The following is a 14235-nucleotide window of genomic DNA, read 5'->3' on the forward strand; positions in this document are numbered from 1 at the left end:
AAAAAAAAGGCTGTAATAGTCTGCTTGGAACACACAAACCAGCTAGTTACTTCTTGTTACTACAACAAATGCTAACAGTTCAGTCCAGGGTACTGTGACCTCTGGCAGAGCAAGGAAACAAGTTATTTTCTCCTCTTGTGGTTATAGCACATTGCCAGACACATTTGCCTTTTTTTTTATATATATATATATTTTATTGATTTTTTACAGAAAGGAAAGGAGAGAAATAGAGAGCTAGAAACATCGATGAGAGAGAGTCATCGATCAGCTGCCTCCTGCACACCTCCCACTGGGGATGTGCCCGCAACCCAGGTACATGCACTTGACCAGAATCGAACCCGGGACTTTTCAGTTCGCAGGCCGACGCTCTATCCACTGAGCCAAACTGGTTTTGGCCACATTTGCCTTTTAATAAATGCCTTGGTGCTCTAAGTTTCCCTTTCAATTCATGTAATTTCAAAAGTCTGTCAAAAAAAAAAAAAAAAGAGCCAAGAAACAAATATTGAATTACATTTTGTTGGGTCTTTCAAACCCTCAACCTCCAGACTATAAAAACATCTTATATGTCTCCCATCCCAACCACCTGGCTTCTTTTCCATACATCTGAGACCACCCCTAGATACAAAGCCAGCGGTGAAGCTGACACGGTCTATTTGGAGCCAGTGGACAGGAGGGTGATGAGACCTGATGAAGCACTTAGGACAGAATACAGTTCACTGTGGGCTTGTAGTTCTTCAATATGAAGAAGGATGCAACAATGACCAAGACCAGAAATAGGGTGTTGTTATAGAAGATGGAAAATGTAGCTTCATACTCAGCAACTTCCTTCTTCTTCCATAAGATTCTTTCATCATTTTCCTTCCCAGACACCTTTCTATCAGCTTCAGAAAGTTCTCGAGTCACTTCTTTGGAGACAGCATCTTCCCTCTTCTGGGCTACTCTGTGCTTGAGAACAAATTTCACACTTTTGTAGGCAAAGGCTACCCAGTAAGTGCTTACAAAGGTCATCACGCTCTACAGAACAGCAGACTGGATGAGATCCAGACGCCACATTCGCCAGTGTAACCAGGTGGGGACGGCGAACACGATGAAGGAGTTCCCAGAGAAGAGAGCGGAGGAGTTGGCCGAGAGGTTGCGACTGAGATCCTGAAGGAGCAGGCCCTCCCCAGTCTAGTTATTTCAAATAGAACAAATTAATAAAGGAACTGGCTACCAGAATATTAGAAGCACAGGTCCTGGGTCCTTTCCCTGTCACGGGATGTTGCTCAACGGGAGGAGCAAAGGAGGGGGAGACTGACTACTCAGAGATGAACTTCAGGAAACCATCCCACCCTGGGCTAAAGGAGCAAAAATGTTCCCCAAAGCTCAGAGGCACGGAGCCCCTGAGCCTCCTGTTGGCCGTTGGAGCAGGAACCCAGGAGTCTGCACTTTGGGGTCATTGCTTCCTTCACTGAAGTCACTATTTCTATCCATTGTTGTCCTTGTCCCTAGAGCCAATGCTGTCACCACCACCAATGCTGTCATCGCTGCTGGCTTCTGTCACTGCTGCAGAAGATGCCCTCAAAATCCAGAGGCAGGAAGGGAATTTACTCTCTCCATCTTCTGTCTTTCCTTGACAAAACCTATGCAGAAACCAGCTAGTACAGGATCCCGAAAAATATAATTTGAGCCTTAGCCTAGCACTTAAGGGCAGATATGGGCTGATATCAATAGACACATGACTAGGACAGTCTACCTCGTTGGCTACTCGGCATCCATTCTCATTCCTCTAACTATATTTAACTTCATTATAACAACTTCATGCTTTCCTCCCTAAGAACATGCAGTAATCTTTCCCACTAGAACTCACTCCTCTCCCCAACCAGAAAAAAAGTGAAATATAAAATCCATCTATATATTCATCTCTGGGTGATGTTAAACCCTCCTTTAGCCCAATCACAAGCCCATCTAAATATTTTATATCTCAGAGACTAAATTGAAGTTAGTTGGCCATACTGCCTTCATCTTATAGTGTTCTTGTTTGTAAACCTTTCATAGCTCTTCATTATCTTCAGAGTAAAGTCAAAACCCCATTGCTTGGAGAATCAGGACCTTCAAGCTAGACCTAACTTCCTTTCATAACGTCTCACTACTCTAATTAGATTGCTCCATATTTTATTTTATTAAATATATTTTATTGATTTTTTTACAGAGAGGAAGAGAGAGGGATAGAGAGGTAGAAACATCAATGAGAGAAATCATCTATCAGCTGCCTCTTGCACACCCCCTACTAGGGAGCTGCCCGCAACCAAGGTACATGCCCTTGACCGGAATCGAACCTGGGACCCTTCAGTCCGCAGGCTGACGCTCTATCCACTGAGCCAAACCAGTTTTGGCTACATTGCTCCATATTTTATTTCCCAAACATAACTTGTACATTTTCCCTCTAAGCCTTTGCGCTTATCATCCCCAAATGCATTCCCTATTTCTTTTTCTTTTCTGCCTCCTCTCCTCCAAGCCTACCCAATTTTCAAGGCATGGCTCAGTTTCAATTCCTCCACATGACCCTCTCCCAAAGGCACCAGACCTCAGGATTCTTTCTGCTACCTGAACCTTTAGTCTATACCCTTGACAGAGACCAGCTACCCTTTCTGGCTCCCCCCACAGTACCCAGTGCCATATAGCCTCCCACAGATCCACTGACTGGCTGATACCTGACTATGGAAGAAAGGGAAAATGAATTGGCAATGCATAGCTGGCTATTAATTTGAAACCCAAGGCACTTAATGCCCAATATCAGCTTCCTGTAGCTTCCCATAGGCCCCACTATGCCCCTGCCTATTTGCTTCTGAATTACAATTTCAAGTTTGTACATTCTCCCTAACAAACTTCAAAGGAGTTCAGTTGGCCTCCAGAGACACTGTTCTCAGATTACTGCCTAGCAACCTGTCTGATGGTATTAGGAAACCACACAGCTAGCCAGCTAATATCAAGCCAAAGACAAAAGCAAACAAAATGCATTCAAAGGCATGTTGCTCAACAGGAATTGCTTGCCCTGAGAAAACTTGCAGGATACTGAAGTGCAAAGACCCAAAACTCAACAAAATTTTGCTTAGCCATTCTGAGTCTATCCCTGACCAAGAAGCAAAGCAGCTCTAAATCTTCCTTCCTATGGAGGTTTTAAGATATGGCTCAGCATGCTGACTCCTGCCAACAAAGATAATTGTTTGTGAGCACAAAAGGCAATTAGCAGAGAACCTAGCAACACAGTGCTTGTCCCAGTTCTGTGCTGGATGAAGTATGTCCCTTTCCCTCTTTGGGTCTCAAGTTCCTCATCTGAAAAATGAGAAGGTTTAAACTACATAATCTCCAGGGGCCCTTCCAATCCTAAAACCTGAAGACTTCTTTAACTGTTTTCTGTCCTCCTTATTACAAAGCATCTGATTTTGCATTGAAGACTATTAATTATATGCTATCCTCAGGGCCACCGCATATGGCTGTTTGGGCTGTACACAGAGCAAACCCACAGGGCACCATTCACATTGTAGTCTGTGTAAACGGTACCCTCGTGTTGGGTGGTGCGCAACTTGGACATCCATATGTAGTGTCCTTGATTATTCTCTTCAATTTTGTAGCTATTTAAAGTTTGTAGGGGTTTTTTTTGTTTTTTGTTTTTTTAAATATATTTTATTGATTTTATACAGGGAGGAAGGGAGAGAGATAGAGAGTTAGAAACATCGATGAGAGAGTCATCGATCAGCTGCCTCTTGCACACCCCCTACCGGGGATATGCCCGCAACCAAGGTACATGCCCTTGACCGGAATCGAACCCGGGACCCTTCAGTCCCCAAGCCGACGCTCTATCCATTGAGCCAAACCGGTCCCGGCTCTTTTTTAATATATTTTATTCATTTTTTACAGAGAGGAAGGAAGAGAGATAGAGAGCTAGAAACATCAATAAGAGAGAAACATCGACCAGCTGCCTTCTGCCCACCCCCTACTGGGTATGTGCCCACAACCAATGTACATGCCCCTGACCGGAATCGAACCTGGGACCTTTCAGTTCGCAGACCAACGCTCTAACCACAGAGCAAAACCAGTTTCGGCAAAATTTTATTTTCTTAATACTCATTGTTTCCTGATCTTGGGTGTCTACCAAAAGAGATGAAACTATATTAATATTTGATACTGAACAAAGTACTCTTTTATTGATTAACTCTGGTGGACATGAAATGCGTTTGATACATGTATTTGCTCTATGTATTGATCACTACCATGTGCAAGACCCTTTACATACATTGCTACATTGAATCCTTATGAAATTCCAAGAGGTATAAATCATTATCCTTATCTTTAGGTGAGAAAGTTGAGGCTCAGGAAAACTAAGGAACACAGGATTCATAGCCATAGCTAGAATGTGGTTGAGATGAGGATTCAAACATATCTCTGACTCCAAAGCGCATTCTCTTTCCAGTCCACTGTCTATTAGAACAGTTTCTATATGTACCATAATCTCTCTCCAGCTTGACACTCTTGTGACACCATTGAACAAATGCAAATAGTTAGAACATTCAAGTAACTAGAAGCAGACATAATGAAGCATAAGCATGCTGGAAAGAAAGACAACATCCTGATGTTGTCACTCACTAGAGATGTGCCTGCCTCCCTGTGGGCCTTAGTGCTGTCATCTGTCAAACAGGGGTGATGTCTCGGGGCCTTTTTTGGATATTCAAGAACCAGCAAAGAGTTAACAGGCCTTTTGGCCTCAACTAAACTTTTGTACTATTCTTATGGCCACCAAGAAGAGTTCCCCGTGTTCCCTGCTTCCTTGTGCCTTCCAAAGGCCATTCCTGTGCTTCCCCTCAAGACCCAGATGGGAGAGCTTATTCCATAGGGGCTATGAGACACTTGTTTATCAGGAGACCTTATTTCCTTCCCTCTGGAGTCTCCAGCTTCTTCTTCTTCTTCTTCTTCTTCTTCTTCTTCTTCTTCTTCTTCTTCTTCTTCTTCTTCTTTTTTCTCTCCAATGAATCATGCATTACATTCCTAAAAAGGATTGACACCAGAGTTGTGGTCAAGCAGCAGATGAAGTGGAAGAATGATGCTCGCTGCTCTTCTATTTTGTTTTGCTTTTTAAATATGTTTTTATTGATTTTTAACAAAGGAGAAAAAAAGAGAGAGGAGAAATAGAGAGAAAGAGAGAGAGATTGATCAGTTGCCTCCTGCACACAACCTGCATAGTGCCCTGTCCAGGAATCAAACCAGCAACCTTTCAGTGCTCAACCAACTGAGCCACACTGGCACACTGGCCAGGGCTGCCTTTTCTTTTAAAGACCCTGCCTTAACATCACGCAACAGAACTAGAAGACAACATAATGAGCAAAAGTTTCAAATCCAGACCAGGTCTTCCCTCTCAATGTGAATAATGAATATTATTATGAGAGTGGGAGAAGTGGAGATCTAAATAAAGTTAAAATGTGTGGATTATTTTTCAAGTATAGTTAATATTTTCTGCTCAATAACACTTGAATGCAAGATATAATCTTTTATTTGTTTTCCTGCACCAAATTACTAGTATATCTGCTTCGGAGCTCTTGCCTATTTAGAGAAATAAAATATAACCTTACGATCCCAGGTTCCATTTCAGTCAAGGGCATGTACTTAGTTGCGGGCACATCCCCAGTGGAGGGTGTGCAGGAGGCAGCTGGTCGATGTGTCTCTCTCGTCGATGTTTCTAGCTCTCTATCCCTCTCCCTTCCTCTCTGTGAAAAATCAATTATATATATATATATATATATATATATATATATATATATATATATAATCTTACTATGTTTAGTGGTCTGCATCCTTCCCAGAGTTATTCTTAAATAACAGGGCACTTAGGCCATCCCAAAATTTGGGGAAAGGTTCTTTGATTTCAGACTTTCAAGATTTTCACTAAAATGCTCATTACTCAAAGCTACATGGCCCATCAAAAAATGACAGTTGAGCCGAGATTGGTTTGGCTCAACGGATAGAGCGTCGGCTTGGGGACTGAAGGGTCCCGGGTTCGATTCCGGTCAAGGGCATGTACCTTGGTTGCGGACATATCTCCAGTAGGGGGTGTGCAAGAGGCAGCTGATCGATGACTCTCTCTCATCGATATTTCTAACTCTCTATCTCTCTCCATTCCTCTCTGTACAAAATCAATAAAATATATTTTTTTAAAAATGACAGTTGAGCCCAGGTTCGATTAAATTCGGGTCAAGGGCATATACCTTAGTTGTGGGCAAATCCCCAGTAGGGGGTGTGAAAGAGGCAGCTGATGGATGATTCTCTCTCATCGATGTTTCTAACTCTCTATCCCTCTCTCTTCCTCTCTGTAAAAAAATCAAATATATATATATATATATATATATATATATATATATATATATATATGTGTGTGTGTGTGTGTGTGTGTGTGTGTGTGTGTGTGTGTGTGTGTCTGTGTGACAGTTGAGCCCTGGCCAGGTAGCTTAGTTGGTTAGAGTATCGCCCATGCCTAAGTCTGGAAACCAGGTGTTTTTTCATGAAACCTACAACACAGGCCACACCTTAGCTGCAAGAGAGGCTGTGAAAACAAGTGTCAGGCTCTATAAAACCTATACTATGAGGCAGACTCTGCCTCTCACTTAAATGTATAAAGTGGGAAATCCCCCAAACATAGCATGTAAAGGAAAAAGGAGCAACAAATGTTTACGCAGTTTTAATATGTGGATCATGGGGAAAACCCTACCCTTTCTTAGCCTCAGCTCCCCCAACTGAAAATAAGGGTAACAACATTTCTTCACAGAGTGAAAGTCCAGGAGACAAAGGTAAAGCCGTTCCAGCTTGGGGTGTGACAGCGCAGGGAAAGGGGAAACACTCCCAGGAGGGGAATGAAAGGGCTGTAAGGAGCATGAGCCGAGGTGATGACATTGTGATCATCAAAGCAAGAACCAAGACTGAAATTCCATTGCAAGTGCAAATGAACCCTCACCTGTAGCTCAGTTAGTTAGAGCATCGCCCCCAGATGCCAAGGTTTTGGGTTCAATCCCCAAGCAGGGCACATACAAGAGTCAACCAATGGATGCTTAAATACGTGAAACAAAAAAAAAAAATTATGTCTCTCTTTGTCTCTTTCTCTCTCTCATCAATAAATTTTTTTATTTCTTTTGTAAGTGATGATGGGGATGAATTACACACAGTAAGTGTGACGGCCTCCATGGGTAAGCCTGGTCCCTGGTCCCCGTACTCTCCATTCAGTTATACTGTCACACAGTTAATTATAGGAGGTCTCCATTGTAATTAACAATAATGAACACAAAGGGTGTGCTGTGTGTGTGTGTGTGTGTGTGTGTGTGTGTGTGTGTGAGAAACATATGCTGGTTGGAAAGAGCTCCAGGGCGCACAGCCAGCAGCCTCTCTTGTTGAGAAAACCCGACCAGGTCTAGTTGAGCGGCCACCCCCAGGGCTTCTGTTAGTCCTGTGTCCCTTCTGGCCTCCATAATTGGAGTGCTTGGTTCCCAGGAGAACTGATGGTGTCGGTCTCTCCAAACCTTCTGTTGAAGGGTCCTCTGGAGTTTGGTGTACGTGGGGCCTCCTCGTGTGCGAGTGCCTGGCCTGGCCTCTAGGCTTACCAAATGATAATTTTTTTTTAAGTACAAATAATCCAGCCCTAGCCATTTGGTGCAGTGGATAGAGCATCGGCCTGTGGACCAAAGGGTCCTGGCTGCAATTACGGTCAAGGACACATACCTGGGTTGCAGGCTCCTCTCCAGCCTGGGCCCTGTCAGGCCTCCTGCAGTAGACAACCAATCGGTATGTTTCTTTCACATCGATGTTTCTCTTTATCTTTCCATCTTTCTCTCTCTCACTTTCTCTAAAAAATCAATGGAGCCCTAGCCAGTTTTGCTCAGTGGATAGAGCGTCTGCCTGCAGACTGAAGGGTCCCAGGTTCGATTTCAGTCAAAGGCACATACCTGGGTTGCAGGAGGCAGCTGATTAATGATTATCTCTCATTTATGTTTCTATCTCTCTCTCCCTCTCCCTTCCTCTCTGAAATAAATAAAAATATATTAAAAAATAATAATGATTAAAAAATAAATAAAAACCAATGGGAAAAAATATCCTTGGGTGAGGATTTTTAAATCTTTTAAATAAATAAATAAATAAATAAATAAATAAATAAATAAAGTACAAGTAATCCAGAAGTCATTTTTTTCCAACAGTTATTGCTAAGCAAAGAGGATTCTAGAAGGAGTTGAATTTAAAAGACGAAAAAAAAAAAGATGCTCTAAAGTAGGACACTCCACATATAGAGCTCAGAGAGAAAGAAAGTTAAAGGTAGGGCAGTCCTAAAACTGAGGTTATCTTGCACTAAATCAGGATTGGGTAACAGCTTCAACTTCTCACTAGGTGCTCCGGGTCACCTGATCCTCCACATGGCAGCAGGTTGTATATTAAGTCACATAGTTGCAAATATAGCAGCAGCCAAATAATTAAATCTCTACCTCTTTGAGTTTCATGCCCAAGTTCTCTCCATGTGAAAAATCTAATGCAATCCCCACAGCTGTGTGCTTCCTCTCATATTCCAGATATGAAAATAAACAACAATTGATTATGAAATATGGTTCTAAAGAGAATATTTAAAAACTTGTTTATTGGTATTTTTTATCTCTACGATAGCTTGAGCTTAAAAATAATAAAACTATGGTTACATACAATGAAAGATTTATATTTTAAAACATCTTGTACAATTCTATAATATTACTACATATTTATATGCTTTATATAGAGAGAGAACTGGTGTATGTATATATTATTAAATTGCACACTTTTACTAAGTTTTATTGAAATATTCTAAAAATCCTTGAATTGTACACTTACAACGGGCATATTCTATAGTATGTAAATTATGCCTCAATAAAGCTATAAAAACCACCCTACACAAGATTCAAAAGCAAACTACAAACTAGCAGAATATATTTGCCATGAAAATAACTGGAATGAAGTATCCTTACTATATAAAGAACTCTTGCCGAAACCGGTTTGGCTCAGCGGTAGAGCGTCGGTCTGCAGACTGAAAGATCCCAGGTTCGATTCCGGCCAAGGGCATGTATGTTGGTTGTGGGCACATCCCTGGTAGAGGGTGTGCAAGAAGCAGCTGGTTGATGTCTCTCTCTCATTGATGTTTCTAGCTCTCTTCCTCTCTGTAAAAATTCAATAAAATATATTTTAAAATTTTTTTTAAAGAACTCTTCAAAATCATGAGGAAAACATTTCCATCCCAACAGGAAAGTGGCCAGAAGGAGAAATAGACATGATCAATAAACATGAGAAAAATCTTCATCTTCACTAGAATAAAAGAGAGTTTTAAGAAGTACAAGTTTTAATCTCTAAAAATTGTAGCTTTTCCTTTAAGATCATATCCAGAATTGATGAGGGTGTCTGGCTCAGGCTGGGAAAAGTCCTAGGTCTTCTAGCTGTCACTGGCCTTCCTCACTGAGATGGAATTCAGTACTCCTACTTTGTGCTTCAGTGTCACCCTAAACTTCCACCTATTTTTATAGCTTCGTGTTACTGGCTTTTTACATGACCGCATCACCCTGTTAGATTTCAAGGCTCCCCTCCTCCCCCCAAGAACTGTGGCTTGTTGTTCAGCTCATTCCCAGTCCTAACATCATACCTGGGTCAGAATATAGACGTCACACGTACTGATTGCATGTTTATTGAATGGATAAGGAGAGTGAAATTGGTACAACCTTCCCAAAGGGTATTTGCTCATGTAAATCAAGTCCTTAAACTTTTTCAAATTCTTTGACTCGGTGATTCAACACTTAGGAATTTGTCTTAACCAAAATGTACAAAACGTTGGGTGTACAATGATGTTTATCTTAGGGTTAATTTTAATAACAAAAATTGGGAAATACTGCAAATGACAAGATCAGTAATAGATTCATTTAATTTTTTTATTGTGGTAAAATGTACATAGCAGCCGAAACCAGTTTGGCTCAGTGGATAGAGCGTTGGCCTGTGGACTGAAAATTCCTGGGTTCAATTCCTGGTCAAGAGCATATACCTTGGTTGCGGGCACATCCCCAGTGGGGGGAAGGGGAGGGGAGGTGCAGAAGGCATCTGATCGATGTTTCTCTCTCATCAATGTTTCTAGCTCTCTATCCCTCTCCCTTCCTCTCTGTAAAAAAATCAATAAAAAGTACATAGCATACAATTTACCATTAGTGACATTAAATGCATTCACAATGTTGTGCAACTATCACCACTATCTAGTTCCAGCACATTTTTATCACCCCACAAGTAAACCTCACACCTATGGAGCGGTCATGCCCCACTTTCCCCTCCCTAGACCCTGGCAACCACTGCCTCTATAGATTTACCTGTTCGGGGAATTTCATATAAATTGGGTCATACAACATGTGGTCTTTTGTGTCTGGTTTGTTTCACTTCGCATAATGTTTTCAAGGTTCATCTATGTTGTAGGATATATTGGTACTTTGTTCCTTTGTATGGCTGAACCAATATTTCATTGTATGACTATACCATATTTTATTTACCCATTCCTCAGCTGATGAACATTCGGGTTGTTTCCACCTTTGGCTATTGTGAATAGTGGCGCTATGAACATTCATGTGGAGAGCGGCCTCCGTATTTGGACAGGTTCAAGCCTCGGACTAATGAGAGGGCACAGGCCTCTCATTGCCACGTGCAAGTCCCAACTTGGAGGGCAAAGGCCTCCCAGCACAATGATAGCCAGAGGCTACAGTTGTAAGCTTGAACTTGTGGTCAGAACACCTGGCCCCGCGTGTCTGAGTGATGTGGGCTTGATAGAGTTCAGGTGCATATAATTGAGTAGATTCAAACATTGTTAACATCTTTGACTACACCCTTACTTTGCCTCATGGAATCTGGCTATAAAATAAAGACTCGGATTGTAGGCTGTGCAGCTGTTGCTAACTCTCCATCAGAGAGGACAGCGTCCCACCCAGGCCCAGCTTTCTTCTCATCTGTCTTTTCTCAATCCTTCACTGTCCCCTCTCAGGCTCACCGAACCTGGCTAAGCTGGCTCGGCACACATTCATATCCAAGGTTTTGTTTGAATGCCTATTCCAACTCTTCTGAGTATATACCCAGGAGTAGAATTGCTAATAGTAATTCAATGCTTAATTCATTGGAGGAGCCCCGAACTGTTTTCACAGCGAGTGCACCATTTTACATTCCCATGCTATGCACAGGGTTCCATAGATTAAAACTGTAACTACACACTTTGGTGGGGCAAGACTGTCCTGACATGAATAAAACACTTTTTTCTACTTTTAAGAAACTGACATTCACCAAAGGGATCCAGGTAATAAGTTAGTAAATATTAATCTTTTTAATTTTTTTCAACTATTTAATAATATAAAACCTATTCTTAGTATGTGGGCCATACAAAAACAGGCTGTAAGCCCAGTTTGGCCCAAAGTGCTATAGTTTTCTGACTCCTGGTACAGATTTCCACTTACCGATGCTGATTTAGCTACTGTCAAGGCATAAATGTTAATGCTGAGCACTTGATTGATCCCTCATAACTGGTTCCTGTTGGCCCTACCAACAGGAAGATGTTGGGTAATTGTTATACTATGAGGAAGGAATATATGTGAAGCCTAGGTGATCTAGTTCAGCTCCTCTTGATATTCTTTGATGATTGTACATGAATGGACAAGTGCCCTTCTCAGGCAACCCTGGCCTGAGAAGGACATGTTGACCAGGGGCTCAGACCACCACTGGTAAGCTATCAAGATTTAAGAAATGATTGTAGAAAGTGAGAATAGTAGAAGAGGGAGAGGATGAGTACCAGTTGTGGCCCGAGACCAATTGCAGTATAGGGGCTGTAGTTCATCTCAATAATCTCCCTCTTCTGAGTTTTCCCCTTAGAAAGAGAGACCCAAAGGACCCATAACAAAGCTGCTCCCAATAATATAAGAATAAGGGGATCTACACAGAGCAAGGTATGAACTTTGGCCACCATGGAAGTGTGACCCTTAGATCTCCCTTCAAAAGTAATGCTACCACAAGGTGTGTAGTTAGCTTGCAGTCTCAGCTGTAGTGCCTTCAGGATCTACTGCAGCATCAGAGTTGAGGCCATGTTCTGCCCAGGCAGATCCAACCAAAGAGTGTGCTAGGGCCTGGCCATTCTTGCCCAACACAGGACTCCTCAATGGGTGATCTTTATGCCAGGGCTCCCTGTTGAGCTGGTAAAATTTTTTCAGGGTTGTACTACAATAAAATATGAGGTTCTTTCTAACCAATCTTCCTTGCTTCCTTCTCTATGTTTACAGGATCAGATCTGGCCTGAAGATACTCCCTTCTCCTGCTCACTTTCCCTTTCATATTTTGTGGGCATTAATCCAAAGAAATATCTTGCATCTCTCACTCCATCCTGGCATCTGTTTTCTGGAGGACCTACCATATGACCTAGCAATTCCACTTCTATTTACTTATAACAAGTCAGCAAACTGTGGCTCGAGAGCCACATGCAGCCCTTTGGCTCCTTGAGTGTGGCTCTTCTACAAAATACCACGTGTGGGCGCGCATGTACAGTGCGATTGAAACTTCGTGGCCCATGTGCAGAAGTTGGTTTTCGGCTCTCAAAAGAAATTTCATCGTAGTACTGTTGATATTTGGCTCTGTTGACTAATGAGTTTGCTGATCACTGACTTATAAGAACTGAAAACATATATCCACGAAAAGATTGGTGCACTGATGTTTATGGAAATTTCATTTATAATGGCCCCAAACCTGCAACAATCCAAATATCTAGCAAGAGGTGAATGGGTAAACAGATTGTAGTACAGCCAAATGTATTAAACGTTTTCCAGAGAAACAGAACCAATAGGATGTGTGTGTATGTGATTGATTGATTGATTGACTGATTATACAAATGAATTTAAGGAATTGACTACATGATTATGGAGGTGAGAAGTCCTAAAATCTGCAGTTGGCAAGCTGGAGACCTGGGAGAGCCAATGGATCGATGCTGCCATCTTGACCAGAAGTCCTAGCATATGCTTTTCAAATTCTGTATTACCCCTTTTTGTCCTCAGCTGTAGACATAACGCCCACAGCTCCAGCAGCCATTTTATGACCATGAGGCAATTTGAGTATAGATGTCAGGGCTGGGAATAATGGGGAAGAAAGAAAGAAAGCCTGGATGTCCCGAGGCTACCATATCAATCCTGTACTCCCTGTTCCTTATGTATCATTATATAAAAAATAAATAAACAAGTGAAACTCCTAATTTGTTTAGACCACTCTGTAAACCTGTGTCCTCATCTATAAAATACAGGGAATGCCAGGCATGTCTTATTAAACAAATTTAAAGAGCATGCTTCTAATTGATTGTTTGCCCACGGAAACTGAGACAGTGTAGAGCAAGAAACTCTAATCAGATGAACAGTTTGGAAACTGAAAGTAGCTCCCCTAAGACAAAGGGGAGGCCAACTTTTACAAAGTACCCTCTCTGGTTCATTTTTATGCAAATGAGAAAACGAAATGTGCAGTTTTATTGATCCAAATAGCACAGTCATGATTGGTTATCTTTGAGCATCCTGATTGGTGATTATAGATTGGTCAATAAAGATGCAAATGAGGATATGTTTGTACAGCTCTGAGGGCCCAGTTGTTCAAAAGAGATTCCAAGAACTCCTTTATAAGGATCTGCTGAGAGGGAGGAAAGCAGTAAACAAGGCTTAGCAGCATAATCTGTGCCTTTTCCCTAAAATGCAGCGTTTTTGTGAGAGACACTGTCTAGACTCTATAATCTGACCTAAATTAACCATCAGGAGTCCTTGGCAGGTATATTCCTTATTGGAGTTAACACTGTGCAAACCTGTTTTTAGGAAAAATCTTTTAAAAACCCAAGCCTATCATATTACTGTCTTATATTACAAATCTGCAATAAGCTCCATGTTGTTTTGTGGGTTGTTTTTTTTTATCACTGAACTTCCAGCATCTAGCACAATGTCTGAGCCACAGTAGGTAATCAGTAAATGTTTTAATAAATTTTGTCCAAACCTTCTTGGAAGACATAAATGTAGAAAAACAACAGCTCCTTAGAATACAATAGACTATCATCACCCATGTCAAACCACTTGACTGCTTTAGATGCTGATGGATACAAAAATACTGCATTTATATAAAAGTAAAAGCTCATTCAATTAAACAGGACTTGTGTCCCTGCTAGGTGCTTGGCAA

At 41.6% G+C, this 14235-nt stretch overlaps 1 protein-coding gene across 1 annotated transcript; it reads right to left on the reverse strand.

Moving 5' to 3' along the window:
- Positions 1-696: 696 nt before the first annotated feature.
- Positions 697-1008, reverse strand: LOC311616216 (translocon-associated protein subunit gamma-like; the record flags this gene model as incomplete). Its single annotated transcript, XM_084871343.1, has 1 exon — positions 697-1008. One exon carries the CDS (start codon positions 1006-1008, stop codon positions 697-699), a length of 312 nt encoding a protein of 103 aa, XP_084727469.1.
- Positions 1009-14235: the final 13227 nt, after the last annotated feature.

Source organism: Pipistrellus hanaki (genome assembly GCF_964339955.1).
Source record: "Pipistrellus hanaki genome assembly, chromosome: 2".
In the NCBI taxonomy this organism is placed as follows: Eukaryota; Metazoa; Chordata; class Mammalia; order Chiroptera; family Vespertilionidae; genus Pipistrellus; species Pipistrellus hanaki.